General features: G+C 36.9%; 1 protein-coding gene across 1 annotated transcript in view; it reads left to right on the plus strand.

Moving 5' to 3' along the window:
- Positions 1 to 19,222, plus strand: part of TEX11 (testis expressed 11) — a gene marked incomplete at both ends in the record, with an annotated part of 365,391 nt that overhangs the window by 191,514 nt on the left and 154,655 nt on the right. The window contains 2 exons of the mRNA XM_081125501.1: positions 6,409 to 6,490; positions 8,860 to 8,938. Of these exons, the coding sequence (XP_080981627.1) occupies positions 6,409 to 6,490; positions 8,860 to 8,938 (161 nt within the window). The remainder of the gene's footprint in view (positions 1 to 6,408; positions 6,491 to 8,859; positions 8,939 to 19,222) is intronic.

Consider the following 19,222-nt stretch of genomic DNA (forward strand, 5'->3'; position numbering starts at 1 on the left):
GTCCTAAGCATGAGGCTCTAGAGGCCACTTGCACAGAAAAGCCACTGGAAATGGCCTGGATGAGCTGCAGGTGGGTAGGGGCGGGGCCTCCGGGAATCACGGGGCGGGGCCAAAGGTGTGAGTCAGGTGCTGGCTATTCAAATATGGCGCCTGCCTGCCGGCTGTGTGCGGGGAGGGTTCGCCAAAGGAGCAATGGGCTCTGCCGGCTCTTCTGTATGGGAGGAAGCCGCCTCTCCACCTCTTGCCCCAATTTCAGGCAGGTTAGTTCCTCCCCGAGTGTCCCAGGTCCTTTCCAGCTGCTGCCGGGCCTGGGGGCTCAGAGGGAGCGCATCTGAGTGAGTCCATGGGCGGGCCCTTCAAGAGGAAAGCCTGGGGCTCCCGTAGCCTCCAGGTCCCTCAGTGACAGTCCCTGCTGGTTTTCACAGCCCCAAGTTGTGGGCCTTCTCTTTCCAACCCTGGAGCCCTGGGCTGGGGGCCTGCTGTGGGGCTGGGACCCTTCACTTGTCCTGGAAACCTCTGCTGCCGAGATGTCCCTCCCATGTTTAAACTGTGGCACCGGGTGTGGGCCCGCCCCAAGTCTTCGATCCAGCCCCGATCCGCCCGCATCTCCGCCCCTCCTACTGGTCTCGATGTTCCTTCAGCTCCCTGGTTGTAGGGCTTCTGTTCAGCCAGATTTCAGGAGGTTCTGAGTGATGGTTGTCCTGTATTTTAGTTGTAATTTTGATGTGGTTGTGATCGGCGGTGGGTACTGCTGCTACCTACGCTGCCATCTTGTTTCCTCCTCCTGATGTTTCCTTCTGATTGGACTCAGGTTATGCATTTGTGACTGTAATACTACATGAGTGAGATTGTGCCCCTTCCTAAGGCATCACATCAGCAGGCCCATAATTTCCTCATTGGTGATGTTAAGGTTGATCACCTGGTCAGAGGTGTTTCCCAGTTTCTTCACTGCTTATTTCCTATTTTTCCCTTGTAACTACTAAACAATTGGTCAAGAGACTTAAAAATTATGCATATACCCTTCTTATCATTAAAATTTCTTTTTAGAGTTAGTCTTCTTGCCTGAACCAATCTTAATTATGATAGTTGCCAAATGATCGTTTTTCAACTTTAGCACTCTATCCACGTTTACCAGTTGGCACTTAGCATTCTACTATAAGCAAGAGCTCTCCCTGCTCTCATTTATTTAACATTTTTATATTTATTTACTTATTCACTTATTTATTATCAGTATGGATTTGTGTATTATTTTTTTCACTGTTTTATAATTCATTACTTTTTTTAAAATTTTATTTTTCAATTAGAGTTTACATTCAACAGTATTTCTTTTTAGTTTCAGGTGTACAACATAGTGGTTAGACAATTACATACTTTACAAAATGTTCCTCCCGGTATTTCCAGTACCCACCTGCCACCATACGTAGTTATTACAAAATTATTGCCTATATTCCCTAAGCTATACTTTACATTCCTGTGACTATTTTGTAACTTCCAATTTGTACTTAATCCCCTCACCTTTTTCACCCAGTCCCCCAACCCTCCTCCCCTCTGGCAACAGTCTGTTCTCTGTATCTATGAGTCTGTTTCAGTTTTGTAATTTTGTTCTTTAGATTTCACATATAGGTGAAATCATATGGTATTTGTCTTTCTCTATCTGACTTATTTCATTTAGCAGAATACCCTCTAGGTACATCCTTGTTGTTGTAAATAGTAAGATTTCATTCTTTTTTATGGCGAGTAATATTCCATTGTATGTATGTACCACACCTTTTTTATTCACTCGCCTACTGATGGGCACCTGGGTTGCTTCCATATTTTGGCTATTGTAGGTAATGCTGCAATGAACATGGAGGTACATATATCTTTTGGAATTGGTATTTTTATTTTCTTTGTATAAATAGCCAGAAGTGGAATCACTGGGTCATAAGGCAGTTCCATTTTTAATTTTTTGAGGAAATTCCATACTGTTTTCCACAGTGGCTTCACCAATCTGCATTCCCACCAATAGTGCATGAGGGTTTTCTTTTTTCCATATCCAGCCAACACTTGTTTTTTGTTGACTTTTTATAATAGCTGTTCTGACAGGTATGAGGTAGTATTTCATAATGGTTTTGATTTTGCATTTCCCTGATGATTAACAATGCTGAGTATCTTTTCATATCTCTGTTGGTCATCTGTATGTCCTCTTTGGAGAAATGTCTCTTCATGTCCTGTGTCCGTTTTTTGATAATATTATTTATTTATTTTTTTGTTATTGAGTTGTATGAGTTCCTTATGTTTTGGATATCAATCCCTAAGTGGATATATCATTTGCGAATATTTCCTCACATTTAGTAGGTTGTCTTTTCATTTTGTTGATGGTTTCCTTTGTTGTTCCCAAAAGCTTTTTAGTTTGATGAAGTCCCATTTGTTTATTTTTGCTTTCGTTTCCCTTGCTGGAGAGGACATGTAAAAAAAATATTACTAACACTGATGTAATAGTTTACTACCTCTGTATTCTTCTAGGAGTTTTATGGTTTCACATTTTACATCTAAGCCTTTAATCCATTTTGAGTTTATTTTTGTATATGGTGTAATAGAGTGGTCCAGTTTTGTTTTTTTGCATGTGTCTGTCCAGTTTTCCCAAAACAACTTGTTGAAGAGTCTGTCATTTCTCCATTGTATTTTCTTTCGTCCTTTGTCATAGATTGACCCTATAAGTGAGAGTACATTTCTGTGCTTTCTATCCTGTTCCATTGATATGTGTCTGTTTTGGGGCCAGTACTATACTATTTTGATTATTAAAGCTTTATAGTATAATATGCAATTAGGGAGTGCGATACCTACAACTTTGTTCTTTTTTCTCAAGATTGTTTTGGCTGTTCTAGATCTTTTGCATTTTCATATGAATTTTGGGATCAACTTGTCAATTTCTGCAAAGAATCCAGCTGGGAATTTGATAGATATTGCATTGTATCTGTAGATCAATCTGGGGATTATTGCCATTTTAACAATGTTAAGTCTTCCAATCCAGGAACATGGGCTGCTTTTTCATTTATTTAGGCCTTTTTAAATATTTTTAACAATGTTTTGTATTTTTCAGTCTATAAGTCTTGCCCTTCTTTTGTTAAATTTATTCCTATGTATTTTATTCTTTTTGATGCTATTATAAATGCAATTATTTTCTTAACTTCACTTGTGGATTGTTAATTGATAGTATATAGAAATACAGTTGATTTTTAAGGTATTGATATTTTGCCCTGGCTGATGTGGATCGTTGTTTTGCACACCAAAGTGTTTCAGGTTTGATCCCGGCCCTGGTCAGGGGTGCCTGCAGGAGGTAACCAATCGATGTGTCTCTCTCACATTGATGTGTTTCTCTCTCTCTCCCTCTCTCCCTCTCCTCCTCTCCCCCTCCCAAAATAAAATACTGATGTTGAAACTTGACTGAATTCCTTTTTAGCTTTAGTAGTTTTATATTGGATTCCTTAGGCTTTTCAATATGCAAGATCATTTCACCTGCAAATAGAGATATTTTACTTCCTTCCAATCTGGATGCCTTTTATCTCTTTTTCTTCCCTAATTGCCCTGGTGAGAATGTCTATTGTCTATTGCAATGTTGAATAGAAGTGCAAGAACAGACATCTTTTTCTTGTTCCTTGTTCCTGATCACAGGTGGAAAGGTTTTCGGTATTTCACCATTATAGTATGGTGTTATCTGTGGGATATTTGTAGATGCTCTTTATTAGGTTGCGGAAGTTTCCCTTCTAATCCTAGTTTTTTGAGTATTGATACAACTACTTTGAATAACAGTTTGACATTACTTGATAAAGTTGAATCACCTAGCAACTTCACTCCTAGGTATATACTTTGGAAAAAAGTTCTTGCATTTGTATACTAGGAGAAAAGTACAAAAAGCTGATTGTTCATAATAGCAATTGGATTGAAAGCAACTCAAGTGTCCAAAGTAGACCAAGTAAATAAATTGTCTTATAATGGAATGCTATATAGAGTAGTCATTCTCAAACTTTAGTATTCATAACTATTAACTAGAGTGTCTGTTAAAACATAGTTTCCATGTTTATTACCTTATTAAACAGGTACTAGAATTTATGTTGAAATGGAAACTTTTTATAATACACATCAATAATAATGATTTTACACATTTTTTTTAAACCACACACACATACACACTATTTGCTGGGCCCCACACCCAAAGTTTCTGATTCAGTAGGTTTGGTTGGGGTCTGCATTTTTAACAAGTTTCCAGGTGATATTGTTGTGTGTGTTTTTTTAAATATATCTTTATTGATTTCAGAGAGAGGAAAGGAGAGAGAGAGAGAGAGATAGAAACATCAGTGATGAGAGAGTCATTGATCAGCTGCCTCTTGCACGCCCCCGACTGGGGATCAAGGCTGCAACCCGGGCATGTGCCCTGACCGGGAATCGAACCCCTATCGCCTGGATCCTAGGTCGACGCTCAACCGCTGAGCCACACCCGGCTGGGCCAGGTGATATTGTTGAAGGGAATACGATTTGAAGACCACACTGCAGAGTAATGAAAACAAATTAGTTTCATGCATCCACATAAATGAATCTTAAAATTATGATATTGAATGAAAGAAGCAAGTCACAGAAGGATTTGTATACATTATGATTCTGTTTGAATGAAACTCAAATGCAGGTAAAACTAAACAATATATTGAGTACCTATAAAGAAAAACAAGGACATGGCTGCACAAAATTCAAGGTAGTTTACCTTTGTGGTAAGTGAGGAGAATGCAAATGGGCAAGTAAGTGTACATTGGAGGCCTCTAATGTACTGATAGTGTTCTGTTTCTTATGTAGTGAGTACATGGGTGTTTGTTTTATCATTCTGTAAATTATACATATGTATTTTCTATAATTGTGTATGTATATATGATACACTTCACACTAAAAAATGGAAAAGTTGTCTTTAGAGCTTACAGGAGTACTGGACAGTATAATGTTAGGCAGGCCAAGGGTAGAAAGAACTTCAGGGGAGGCAACATATTATAGTGGAAAGATTATGGCCTTTAGCGTCAGAGAGATCTGAATTCAAATTTCAACTCTACCACTTAGCAAGTGTATGACTGTGGGTAAGCTACTCCATAGGGGCCTCAGGTTCCTCATCTGCAAAACAATATTCACAGTACTTGCCTTGAAAATTTGTTATTCCTGGATCCAGTTTTCCAATAACTGTTTGGTAAAAAGCAAAAGCAAAAACAAACAAAAATCTAAGGAAGAAGTGTGAGAAATGACACTGAGAAATGTTACAGATAACACGAGGAGATTGATGGAAGAGAGAAAGCTGATGGATTTAACTGGTACTTAGTCATGAATTTTGAAAGCTTAGTTTCAAGAGAAAGTAAGGATGGACACTACAGTGCAAATGTTTATGGAAATAAATAGATTATGATACAATAAAAGCAAGTACTATCCATTCTTTGGAGTTGTTTAGTAATGAAATAAAAGAGAAAAACAATGTTAACTTTTGTGAGTATCACAGACTAAAGGAAAACAGATCCTGCCAAGATCTGTATGACCTGTACATCAAAGGTAAGTGAGCCTAAGACATATTTCACCATGCCCACTAGGAAAGGGAGTAATGGAATAGATTAAAATTTGCAACTTTATTCTTTGTATTAATGTCATCTATATTTGCAAAACCTTTTAATACCAGTGCTTGCTTCCTCTAACTTTCCATTCTTAAGGCATCTCACACATGAATAAGCATAATCATTTTCAGAGTTTGAATTTAATGAGTACGTGTTCATGTTGAGGATAATTGGCTTTTTAGAGAGAAAAGTTCTATTCTGGGGGCCTACACTGCACTTTTAATCTTAGCCAGCTGTTAAAAGATGTACCCTGTCAGGCAAATGTAGAACCAGGCTAGAGATCACAAATGGCTTAAGGCCCGCCAACAGGGCTTGGTAAAACCATTCAGAGTTCATTGTTGTGAATAGTAAATATGACAGGCATATCCTATAGGAAAGACATTATGTTTTCTATTTCTTTCAACCATTGTTTGCAGAGTACTCAAGCTATCATTAAAATCTCAAAAAAAGCTCACACCCAATTCTAATTGATGTTTGGGGTTTTGCTTACCAAGACAAGAATATGGCCTTATATTCACACAGTTTAAGTATTGACCTTGCCATTTAAATGCTTGCCACTCATTGGAAATGTTTACATGTTCTTTTCCTTGTCTCATTTCATTTAGATTGAACAAAATATCAGGAAAAATATTCCCAGGGATAAACTGGATATTATGATCTGATCTTTTATAATTTTGATTTCCTTTGATCATGAGTCATCCTGCTGTGGTTGAATAAAACAGGCAATTACTTGAAAATTGTCTTTTACATTCTAGTTTTAAGATAATTGTGATTTCTTTGTTTAAAATAGGAACATTTAAACCCAGCTGGACTTTTCTTGAAGATAAAAATCCTCTTGAAGGGCGAAACAGCTAATGAAGAACTCCTTGAAGGTATCATCTCTGTGTGTGAAGTGCAATTTTGAAATTTAACCACCAATTTGTTGAATATAGATATTTTGTAGTATGATTTGATGGTGTCTGAGAAGGAAAATGATCACATAAGAAAGAGAGATGATCATTAGCCAGGAAGAAAAAGAGAAAGGAGAGAACAGTAGCAAATTTAATATGTAGTAAAAAAGACCTGAATAAAAGCTATCTGTTTTCTTTTAATCTAGCAGAGAGTTGCAGCTGCCCAACCCTTCTTAAGTTGTCTACTACTATGAATAAAGATTACCTATTGATGGGAAAAGCCTTTGTAATGTGATTTTTATAATTATATAAACATTGTTATTTGTTTTTCAAAATTCTCAGGGGACTTGAATATACTCATCACAAAGTAAACATCCCGATATATAGCTGTGGGTCTTTTGGCAGGTTACTTAACTTTTCTGCACTTCAGTTCATCTTTAAAAGAGATATTGTGTTGTTTTGAGAATCCTATGAGAAAATGTATGTAGAACATTTAGCGCCATACCTGGTGTATAGTTAAGTGTGTAATAACAACTATTATTGTAGTTATTATTATCACTGTTATTACTACTGTTATTATGATGATGTATTTTCACTGTTATATAGATAAGTGAGGCAAAAGAAATCTCTTTATGCACACTGGCCCCTTAACAGTATTTCAGTTATGTTTAGTCATAAAAATAACTCACTCTAAATTCTTTTAATGCATACATGCTTTTTTTTTTTTGCTATATAAAAATATAGTTGTATTATAGAGCTTCATTATTTTTACTCTATAAAATTATGTTAGTATAATCACTGATTATCCAATAAATAACAATAATCTGTTATAAGTTGGTCAGTAGTCAAATTTGGAAGTAGCTCTAAATTTAGTGCTAATGTAGTACTGCTGAAACTCTGTGACCTCTAGAATCTTAACCAATCACTAAGAGACCTCAGAAATGTACAAAGGATTCTTCATCTCTAGGTTGTTACTATCTCTAGGTTGTCATCTCAGTATACACAGGTTGAAAAATGTTAGGAACCAGGAGGACAACTTCACTTTTTTTGCAATAAGGGAATAAAGAAGCCAACTAACCAATTAAAGGAATAGGCTTACTCAAACTAATGCAATGCAGGAAGACCAGAGAGATTATTGGAGTCACCTAGTGTGAAGTTGATTAATTTTGGACTAGATTTCCCCATTATAATTTTATCAAAATGTAGATAAGAAGCAGAGTTTAAAGTGAAATTAATCTTTATTCCCAGATTGTCTTACTTAACTTAATCTAGATACTGTTGATATTCAGAGTAATGAAGTTGCAATGTCAGAGTACAAATTAGGAGACTTCTCTGACTCTAAGTTTTCCATAGTTTAAAATAATAAAATTATGTTTTATTTTGTTGTATTGAGAGAATGTATGAAACTTGAATTTTTATTGTCTGTTCATTTCTTTGCTACTGAAAGTATTTTACTTTTAAAATGGTCAATCTAAGGGCTGGCATTAGAATTTTACTGGTATTTTTTGTTGGAGAAAAGAAGAAATTTTAAAAATATACATTTTTTTTTTTAAATTATGAAAAGGTGGCACATACCCATTAAGGAAGTTCTTGGTAAATACTAAAAATACCCATAGTGAACTGTCAGCTAGACTATAAGCTTCTTGATAGCAGGGATTTTGTGTTTTGTCCACTGCTAGCCACCAAGCACACAGTTCCTTATCCTGTAGTGCACACTCAGAGTATATTTTCTTTTTATTGTTATAATCTACACTGCTTTTAATATCTTTGTTCATAAACATTTTCCCATATTTCAGATGACTTTTCAGAAATACAATTTCTGAGGTACAAGGAATAATAATAATAGCAGCTGTCATTTATTGAATGCTTACTAAGTGCTAGGTGTTTTGCTATATAAATTACATATATTATCTCACAGAACCCTCTCAGTCACCCCCAAGAGATTGGTGATATAGTCCCCATTTTACAGATGACAAAGCTAGGGTGCGGAAAATCTAAGTAACTTGCCTATGGTCACGCTGGTGACAAGTGGTTTCAAATATAGGTCTTTCTGACTTCACATCTCAAGCTTTTAACCACTGTGTTCTTAGCATATAGTATTGCCAAGTTGCTTTTTAAAAGGATTGTAACGGATCACTTTGTCATCTGTTTAAGAGTTCCTGTTTCACTGCACTTTCTCTAGCATTGTATATTATTCATTAAAAGATTTTGATAACTTTTTAGGCAAGACTTGGAATATGGCAAACATTTGGAAAGTAGATTTTGAACAGAGAAAAATTATTGAAAATAGCTAAGTTTCCTCATAAATGAAACTGACATGATTATTTCATTTTTTTCCTCTTTGTTTCTAGCTGTCATAGAAATACTACAGCTTGACATGTCTTTAGACTTCTGTCTGAGCATTGCCAAACTGCTGATGGATAATGAAAGGTACAGAAGAATTAATTTTCTTTTCTCTAAAGACTAAAATTTTTCTAAGGTTTTCATGAACACATTGAATCTATATCTAAACTCCATCTCCATACATACTCACAGAGCACAATATTTGCCATTGTGTTGATCAAGTTAGAAGGAACTGCTTATTTAATGATTTAAACAATCAATAATCAAGTTAATTTTAAAATTTATATTAAAAATTAAAATAATAAAATAAAAAAGGAATAAGATAGTCATGGCTTTATAAAATAAGAGTTAGACTAGGTTAACCTGCAGGTCAGTGTCAGGTGGAACAGGAAGGCACGAGCAAGTATACTTCTGCAAGTGATATACCTCTCTGGTACTATCTTCATGGGATCATTAATGTCAAAAGGGACCTTAAAGCACTTACAGACCTCTTAATAGTTCTCAGATATCACTTTGCATCAGAATTGCAGGGGAATAAGCACTTAAAAAGTTGCTCAACATCATAAGCCATCAGGAAAATGCAAATCAAAACCACAATGAGAAACCACTTCATACCCACTAGGGTGGCTAGAGTAAAAAGGACAGATAAGCCCTGGCTGGTGTGGCTTGGTTGGAGCATCTCGTACACCAAAAGGTGTTTCCAGGTCAGGGCACATACTCAGATTGTGGATTCGATCTCTGGTCGGGGAGCATGCGGGAGACAACTGAGCCATGTTTTTCTCTCACATCAATATTTCTCTCTCCCCCCACCCCTTTTTCTTCCTTTCTCTAAAATCAATTAAAAAATACTTCAAGCTCAGCTGGCATGGCTCAGCGGTTGAGCATCGACCTATGATCCAGGGGATTGTGGTTTGATTCCCAGTCAGGGCACATGCCCAGGTTGCAGGCTCAATCTCTAGTAGGGGGCATGCAGGAGGCAGCCGGTCAATGACTCTCTCATCATTGATGTTTCTATCTCTCTCTTCCTTCCTCTCTCTGAAATCAATAAAGGCATATTTTTAAAAAAATGCTTTAAAAAAGACAGATAATAACAGATACTGGCAAGGATGTAGAAAAATTGTAACCCTCATAAACTGCTGGTAGGAATATAAAATGGTAGAGCAGCTTTGGAAACAGTCTCAATGGAATTACCATTTACCCAGCAATTCCATTCCTGAGTTAAATAAGAAACATATGTCCATACAACTTGGAATGCTCATAGCAGCATTACTCTTAATACTAAAATGTGGAATCAACCAAAATGTCTATTAATTGATGAACAAATAAACAAAATATGGCATACTCATACCATGAAGTAGTATTTGGCAATAAAAAGAAACAGAGTACTGGTACATGTTACAACATAGATGAACCTTAAAAACATGCTAAGTTGAAGTGAGCTACAAAGACCACATGTTGCTGTATCATCTTATTCATATGATATTTTTAGAATAGCACATTTATAGAGACACAAAGTAGATTAATGGTTGCCTAAGGCTGTGAGAGATGGGGGAAATGGGAAGTGACTGCTAATTGGTATGGGGTTTCTTTTTGGTGTGATGAAAATGCTCTAAAATTGATTGGGTGGTGGTTGCACAACTCTGGATATACTAAAAACCATTAAATTGTGTGTGTATACATATACATATATATATATTTGAGAGAGAAGAAAGGAGAGAGGGTGGTGGGGAGGGGTGGGGGGAAAGAAAGAAGCATTGATTTGTTGTTCCACTTATTTATGCATTCATTGGTTGATTCTGGTGTGCATCCTGAATGGGGATCAAACCTGCAACCTTGGTGTATCGGGATGATGCTCTAACCAACTGAACTACCTGGCCAAGGCCTGAATTGTATATTTTAAATGGATGAATTATATGGTATATGAATTATATCTCCATAAAGCTGTTAAAAATATAATCACTAGGGAACTTGATAAAAATAAAGAGGCCAGGCCCTACTTTATTCCAATAAGCCCAGGCCTCTGTGTTCTTTATTAGTTCTCCAGATGGTTCTGAGAACCACTATTTTAGACCAGGGATCAATAAGCATTTTCTGTAAAGAGCCAGGTAGTAAATACTATATTTTAGACTTGGCCAGCCATAAAGTCTGTCATACCTAGTTAATCTGCTGTAGTGCAGCCATAAACAATCTATAAATGAGTGTAAGTGGCTGTGTTCCAATAAAACTTTATTTACAACAATCAAATGGCTGGTTGAATTTGTTCTGCAGGTTATACCTTACGAACCATTGTTGTAGACCAATCTCCTACTTGTACATGACTTCTTGGGTGAAAAGTAATTTAGCCTCTTTTGGAATACCTGTGGAAGAGGAGATTATCATTATTATTTTTACAAAGCTGAAACACAAAATTCTTCCTCATATAGAATTTATACATATTTTCTAGTCATTTCTAAGGCTGCTAGTTCTGCCATATGATAACATAAATCTTTTACTTGAAAGCTCTTCCCCAGCTCATTCTAACAATGTTCCTAATAAGCTCACTTCCTGGATGTCACTTCCAGTTTTTCTAAGTATGGTAACTAGAAATGAACACAGTTCTTCAGACCTAACTAATAATATATGCCTTTTATGTTCTAAATATTATAAATCTGCACTGTCCAATATGGTAGCAATTATCCACACATAACTATTTAAATGTAAATTAATTAAAATAAAAAATTTAGTCCCACTAGATATATCAAGTCTCAGTAGCCACCTGTGGTTAATGGCTACTTTGTTGGACAGCTCAGATAGGGAACATTGCGTTATCACAGGAAGTTAAACTGGGCAGCACTGTTTTAGATCCTGTGTTTCTTTTAATGGAGCCAATGCTCAAATTAGCTCTTTTCTGGCAGCCAAACCACATAGTTAATTGGGCTTACAAAACAATATCAGTTGCTCCTAATCCCTAAATTCCATATCTACTTTTATGGTTGAATGAAGTACCCAATAGCCTAAAGTACTACAGTTTCTCCCTTGCTGTAGTTCTTCCCTACTGTGTGTTTTTCTCCTATATACATATTTCTTCCCTGTGAGCCTCCTTTATTGCTTACACAAAATGTTTCACTTCTGGCCACCAAATGTGTGGAGGTTTGCCCCAAATAGCACAGTTCTCTGTGACACCAGCTGTGTATTCTACAATTTGATATAATTCTGATACTGTCTGCCTGGACATAATGTCAGATCCCACAGGTTAAGTGGAATTGCTGGAAAACATGGTAATTCTATTATTAATTTTTGAGGAACTGTCATACTGTTTTCACAGTGGATATACCATTTTACATTCTTACCAACAGTGCACAAAACTTCTAATTTCTCCACGTCCTTTCCAACTCTTGTTGTTTTCTGTGTTTTTATTTTAAATTTTACATCCTAATGGGTGTGAGGTAGTATCACATGTAATTTTAAAAATATATATATCTTTACTGATTTCACAGGGAGGGAGGGAGAGGGAGAGAGAAATAGAAACATCAGTGATGAGAGAGTCATTGATTGGCTGCCTCCTGCGTGCCACCCAACTGGGGATCGAGCCACAACCTGGGCATGTGCCCTAACTGGGAATTGAACCACAATCCCCTGGATCCTAGGTCGATGCTCAACTGCTGAGACATGCCAGCTGGACCACATGTAGTTTTGATTTGCATTTCCCTAATGACTAGTGATGTTGGCCATCTTTTCATGTGATTTTTGGCCATTTGTATATCTTCTCTGGAGAACTGTCTATTTAAGTCCTCTGCCCATTTTTTAATTGGGTTATTCACTATTTTATTGTTGAATTTCGAAGTTCTCTGTGTATCCTGTATATTAATCATTTATATATTATCTGCAAATATTTTTCCAGCATTCTGGGTTCCCTTTTTACTTTGTTGATATTGTCATCAGATGGACATTTAAATTATTTTTTATGAAATCCAATTTGTTTATTTTTTCTTTTTAAAAAACATTTATCTTTATTGTTGAAAGTATTACTGATATTTCCTTTTTCCCCCATTGATCCCCTCCACCCCGCATCCGACCCCCTTCAGGCCTTCACCATACTATTTTCTGTGTCTGTGGGTTATGCATATATGCATATAAGTTATTTGATTAGTCTTTCCCCACCCACTCCCCAACACCAGCCTTCCCAATGAGATTCATCAGTCTGTTCCATGCTTCTATGTCTCTAGATCTATGTTGTTTCTCAGTCTATTTTGTTTATTAGAGTCCACATATGAGTGAGATCATGTAAAACTGAATCAGGAAGAATCAGGAAACCTGAATAGGCTAATAACTAATGAAATTGAAGGAGTAATAAAAAAAACTCCCAGCAAACAAAAGTGCTGGTCTGGATGGCTTCACAGGGGGAGCTTTCTAATTCATTAAGTTGTAGGGTTAGATAGTTTACTAAATTTTTTTTTTGCTTTTTCAGGTAGGCCTATAGTGCTATGAACTTCCCTCATTGTGTCCCATAGATTTTACGTTGTTGTGTGTTCATTTTCATTTGATTCCAGGAAGTTTTTGATTCCTTTCTTGATCTTATTGGTAACCCATTCATTATTTAATAATATGCTATTTAGCCTCCATGTGTTTGAATGTTTTTGAGTGTTTTTACTGTAGTTGATTTATAATTTCATGCCACTGTGATCTGAGAAGATGCTTGATATGATTTCAATCTTCTTATATTTGTAGAGACTTGCCTTGTGCCCTAACATGTGGTCTATTTTTAGAATGTTCCATGTGCACTTGAGAGGAATGTCTATTCTGCAGCTTTGGGGTAAAATGTTCTGTAAATATCAATTAAATCCATCTGACGTAGTGTGCCATTTAGTCACTGTTTCTGTATTGACTTTTTTTTTTAAAATTTATCTTTATTGTTGAAAGTATTACAGGTGTCCCATTCCCCCCCCCCAATTGACCCCCTCCACCTCGCTCCCACCCCCTCCCCAGGCCTTCACCCCGTCATTGTCTGTGTCCATGGGTTATGCATATATGCATATAACTACTTTGGTTAATCTTTTCCCACCTTCCACCTCCCTTCCCTCTTCCCCCTGAAATACGATCGTCTGTTACATGTGTCAGTGTCTCTGGATCTATTTAGTTCATCAGATTCTTTTGTTCATTAGCTTCTTGTTAAAGAAGACCCTTCAACATTCCCTGTAGTGCTGGTTTGGTGGTGATGGCCTCCTTTAGCTTTTCCTTGTCTAAGAAGCTCTTTATCTGACCTTCAGTTCTAAATGATAGCTTTGCTAGGTGGAGCAATCTTGGTTGTAGTTCCATGTTTTTCATCACTTTGAATATTTTTTGCCACTCCCTTCTGGCCTGCAAAGTTTCTGTTAAGAAATCAGCTGAAAGTCGTATGGGTGCTCCCTTGTATGTAATTAACTGCTTTTCTCTTGGTGCTTTTAAGATTCTCTCTTTGTCTTTAACTTTTGGCATTTTAATTATGATGTGTCTTGCTGTGAGCCTTTTGGGTTCGTCTTGTTTGTGACCCTCTGTGCTTCCTGGACTTGTAAGTCTATTTCTTTCCCCAGGTAGGAGAAGTTTTCTGTCATTATTTTTTCAAATAGGTTTTCAATTTCTTGCTCTCTTTCCTCTCCTCTCCTCCCTCCCTCCCTCCCTCCCTCCCTCCCTCCCTCCCTCCCTCCCTCCCTCCCTCCCTCCCTCCCTCCCTCCCTCCCTCCCTCCCTCCCTCCCTCCCTTCCTTCCTTCCTTCCTTCCTTCCTTCCTTCCTTCCTTCCTTCCTTCCTTCCTTCATTATTACAGATGTCCCCTTTTCTCCCCCATTGATCCCTTCCATCTGGCACCCACTCCCCTCACTAGTGTCTCACCACACTATTGTCTGTATCCTTGGGTTATGTATATATGCATATAAATTTTTTGGTTAATCTCTCCCCACCCACCCCCACCTTCCCTCTGAGATTCATCAGTCTGATCCATGCTTCCAAGTCACTGACTCTATTTTGTTCATCAGTTTACTATGTTCTTTAGATTCCACATATAAGTGAGATCATGTGATGTTTGTTTTTCTCTGGCTAGCTTATTTTGCTTAGCATAATATTCTTCAGGTCCATCCGTACTGTCCCAAAGGGAACAAGATCTTTCTTCTTTAGAACTGCATAGTACTCCATGGTGTAAACACCCCACAGCTTTGTTATCCACTCATCTACTGATGAGCACTTGTGCTACTTCCAGATCTTAGCTATTGTAAATTGTGCTGGGTTCCACTTTCTCCACATCCTTGCCAGCACATGTTGTTTGTTGATTTGTTCATGGGAGCCATTCTGACAGGTGTGAAGTGATACCTCATTGTGGTTTTAATTTGCATCTCTCTGGTGATTAGTGACCTTGAGCATTTTTTCATATGTCTTTTGGCCATCTGTATGTCCTCTTTGGAGAAGTGTAGATTCAGGTCCTTTTTCCATTTTTTAATTGGATTGTCTTCCTCTTGTTGACTTGTATGAGTACTTTGTACACTTTGGAAATTAGCCAGTTATAAGATGCATCCTTGACAAATATGATCTCCCAAACCTTGGGGTTCCTTTCTATTTCAAAGCAGATTTCTTTGCTGTGCAGAAGCTTTTCAGTTTGATGTAGTCCCATTTGTTTATTTTTTTCTTTTGTTTCTCTTGCCCTAAGAGAAGTATCAGTGAAAATTCTACTAGGTGAGATGCCTATGTTTTTTGCCAGGATTCTTATGGTTTCACAACTTACATTTAAGTCGTTTGTCCGTTTCGAATTTATTTTTTTGTATGGATTAAATTGGTGATCTAGTTTCATTTTTTTGCATGTACCTGTCCAATTTTCCAATTACCACCTATTAAAGAGACTGTCTTTACTCCATTGAGCTATATGTCTGTTGTTGTACCAATACCAGGCTGTTTTGATTACAATGGCTTTGTAGTATGGTTTGATATCTTGTAAAGTGATCCCACCCTCTTTGTTCTTTCTCAAGATGACTGCGGCTGTTTGTTTGTTTGTTTGTTTGTTTGTTTTTGGTGCCATATAAATTATTAGAATGTTCTAGCTCTTCTAGCTGTGTGAAATATGCTCTGTGTATTTTAATAGGAATTGCATTGAATCTGTAGATTCCTTTGGGTAGTATGAGCATTTTAATTACATTAATTCTTCCAATGCATGAGCATGGTATATTCTTCCACTTGTTTATATCTTTCCCTATTTCTTTTTTCAGTGTCCTGTAGTTTTTTGAGTACAGTTCTTTTATATCCTTGGTTAAGTTTATTCTTAGGTATCTTTATTTTTTTAGTTGCAAAGCTAAATGGTATTGTTTTTTTTAGTTTCTCTTTCTGAGAGTTCGTTCTTGGTATATAAAAATGCTGTCAAATTGCGGATGTTAATTTTGTATCCAGCTATCTTGCCAAATTCATTTATCAAATCATGCAGTATTTTGGTGGAGTCTTTAGGATTTTCTGTGTACAATATCATGTCATCTGCAAATAATTACAGTTTTACGTCCTCCTTTCCAATTTGGATACTGTTTTTATTTACCTTTCTGATGGCTGTGGCAGGAACTTCCAGTTCTATGTTGCATAAAAGTGGTGAAAGCAGACAACCCTGTCCTGTTCTTGTTTTTAAGGGAAATGGTTTTCGTTTTTGACCATTGAGTATAATGTTGGCTATTGGTTTGTTGTATATGTCCTTTACTTAATGTTGAGTTTTTTTATACTGGTTGATTCCTTGTTTAATGCAGTGTGATCTGAAAAGATGATTGGTATTATTTCAATCTTCTTGAACCTGTAAAGACTTGTTTTCTACTCTAACATGTCGTATGTTTTTGAGGATGTTCCATGTGCACTTGAGATGAATGTGTTTTCTGCTGCTTTGGGATGAAATGTTCTGTGAATAGAAATTAAATCCATAAGATCTAGGGTGTCATTTAAGGTATGTGTTTCCCTGTTGATTTTTTGTCTTGATGATCTGTCCAGTTATGACAATGGGATGTTAAAGTCCCTCACTATGATTGTGTTGCGGTCAATCTCCCCCTTAAAGTCCACCAAGAAATTTTTTATATATTTAGGTGCTTCTATATTGGATGCAAACATATTTATAGGGGTTATTTCCCCTTGTTGGCTCGATCCCTTTAGTATTATGTAATTACCTTTTTTGTCTCTTGTTATGGTCTTTATTTTATAGTCTATTTTGTCAGAAATAAATATTGCCATTCCACCTTTTTGTATTTTATTATTTTATTTTATTTTATTTTATTTTTTTATTTTTTAAAATTTTATTATTGTTTAAAATATTACAGATGTCCCTCTTTCTCACCAATGACCCATTCCACCCCGTTCCTTCCCCCTCCCCAGTCCCTCTCCCCACCATTGTCCATGTCCTTGGGTTGTGTATATATGCATATAAATATTTTGGTTACTCTCTCTCCCTCCACCCACCCGCCCTCCTCTATCCTTCTGACATTTGTCAGTCTCATCTATGCTTCCATGTCATTGAATCTATTCTGTTCATCAGTTTATTAAGTTCTTTAGATTCCACGTATAAGCGAGATCATGTGATATTTGTCTTTCGCTGCCTGGCTTACTTCACTTAGCATAATATTCTCCAGATCCATCCATACTGTCCCAAAGGGTACGAGATTCTTCTTCTTTACAGCTGCATAGTATTCCATGGTGTAAATGTCCCACAGCTTTTTTATCCACTCATCTACTGATGGGCACTTGGGCTGTTTCCAGATCTTAGCTATCGTAAACTGTGCTGCTATGAACATCGGGGTACATATATCCTTTCTGATGAATGTTTCAGGATTCTTAGGATACATTCCTAGGAGTGGAATCAATGGGTCAAACGGCAGCTGCATTTTTAATTTTTTGAGGAACCTCCATACTGTTTTCCAGAGTGGTTGCACCAGTCTGCATTCCCACCAGCAGTGTACTAGGGTTCCCCTTTCTCCACACCCTCGCCAGCACATGTCGTTTGTTGATTTCTTGATGGCAGCCATTCTTACAGGTATGAAGTGATACCTCATTGTTGTTTTAATTTGCATCTCTCTGATGATTAGCGACCTTGAGCATTTTCTCATGTGTCTCTTGGCCATCCATATGTCCTCTTTGGAGAAGTGTCTATTGAAGTCCTTTGCCCATTTCTTAATTGGGTTATTTGTCTTCCTCTTGCTGAGTGCTATGAGTTCTTTGTACACTTTGGAAATTAGCCCCTTATCCTATACATATTTGGCAAATATGTTTTCCCAGACCGTGGGGTTCCTTTGTATTTTGAGGCTGTTTTCTATTGCTGTGCAGAAGCTATTTAGTTTGATGTAGTCCCGTATGTTTATTTTTTCCATTGTTTCTCTTGCCCTAGGAGATGTATCAGTGAAAAGTCCACTACGTGGGATGTCTGTGACTTTACTGCCTATGTTTTCTTCCAGGATTTTTATGGTTTTGTGACTTACATTTAAGTCTTTTTTCCATTTTGAGTTTATTTTTGTGTATGGTGAAAGTTGGTGGTCTAGTTTCATTCTTTTGCATGTATCTGTCCAATTTTCCCAGCACCACTTATTGAAGAGACTGTCCTTAATCCATTGGATACTCTTGCCTCCTTTGTCAAATATTAACTGACCACAATGGGTTGGGTCTATTTCTGGGGTCTCTGTTCTGTTCCATTGATCTATATGCCTGTTTTTGTACCAATAACAGGCCGTTTTGATTACAGTGGCTTTGTAATATAGTTTGAAGTCTGGTAATGTGATCCCTCCCACTCTGTTCTTTTTTCTCAAGGTGGCTGCAGCTATTCGGGGCCTTTTTAGGTTCCATATAAATTTTAGAAATGTTTGTTCTAGGTCTGTGAAATATGCTGTTGGTATTTTCATAGGAATTGCATTAAATTTATAAATTGCTTTGGGTAGTATGGACATTTTAATGATATTAATTCTCACAATCCATGAGCATGGTATCTTCTTCCACTTGCTTAAATCTTCCTCTATTTCTTTTTCCAGTGTCACGTAGTTTTCTGAGTACAGGTCTTTTACATCCTTGGTTAAGTTTATTCCTAGGTATCTTATTTTTTTAGTTGCAATGGTAAATGGTATTGCTTTTTTAGTTTCTCTCTCTGAAAGTTCATTGTTGTTTTATAAGAATGCCATTGATTTCCGGGTGTTGATTTTGTATCCAGCTACCATGCCAAATTCATTTATCAAATCTAGTAGTACTATGATGGAGTCTTTATGGTTTTCTATGTACAATATCATGTCATCTGCAAATAATGACAGTTTTACTTCTTTCCAATTTGGGTATCTTTTATGTTTTCTTCCTGTCTGATGGCTATGGCGAGGACTTCCAGTACTATGTTGAATAAGAGTGGTGAATGTGGACATCCCTGTCTTGTTAC

This window comes from Miniopterus schreibersii (genome assembly GCF_964146895.1).
Source record: "Miniopterus schreibersii genome assembly, chromosome: X".
In the NCBI taxonomy this organism is placed as follows: Eukaryota; Metazoa; Chordata; class Mammalia; order Chiroptera; family Miniopteridae; genus Miniopterus; species Miniopterus schreibersii.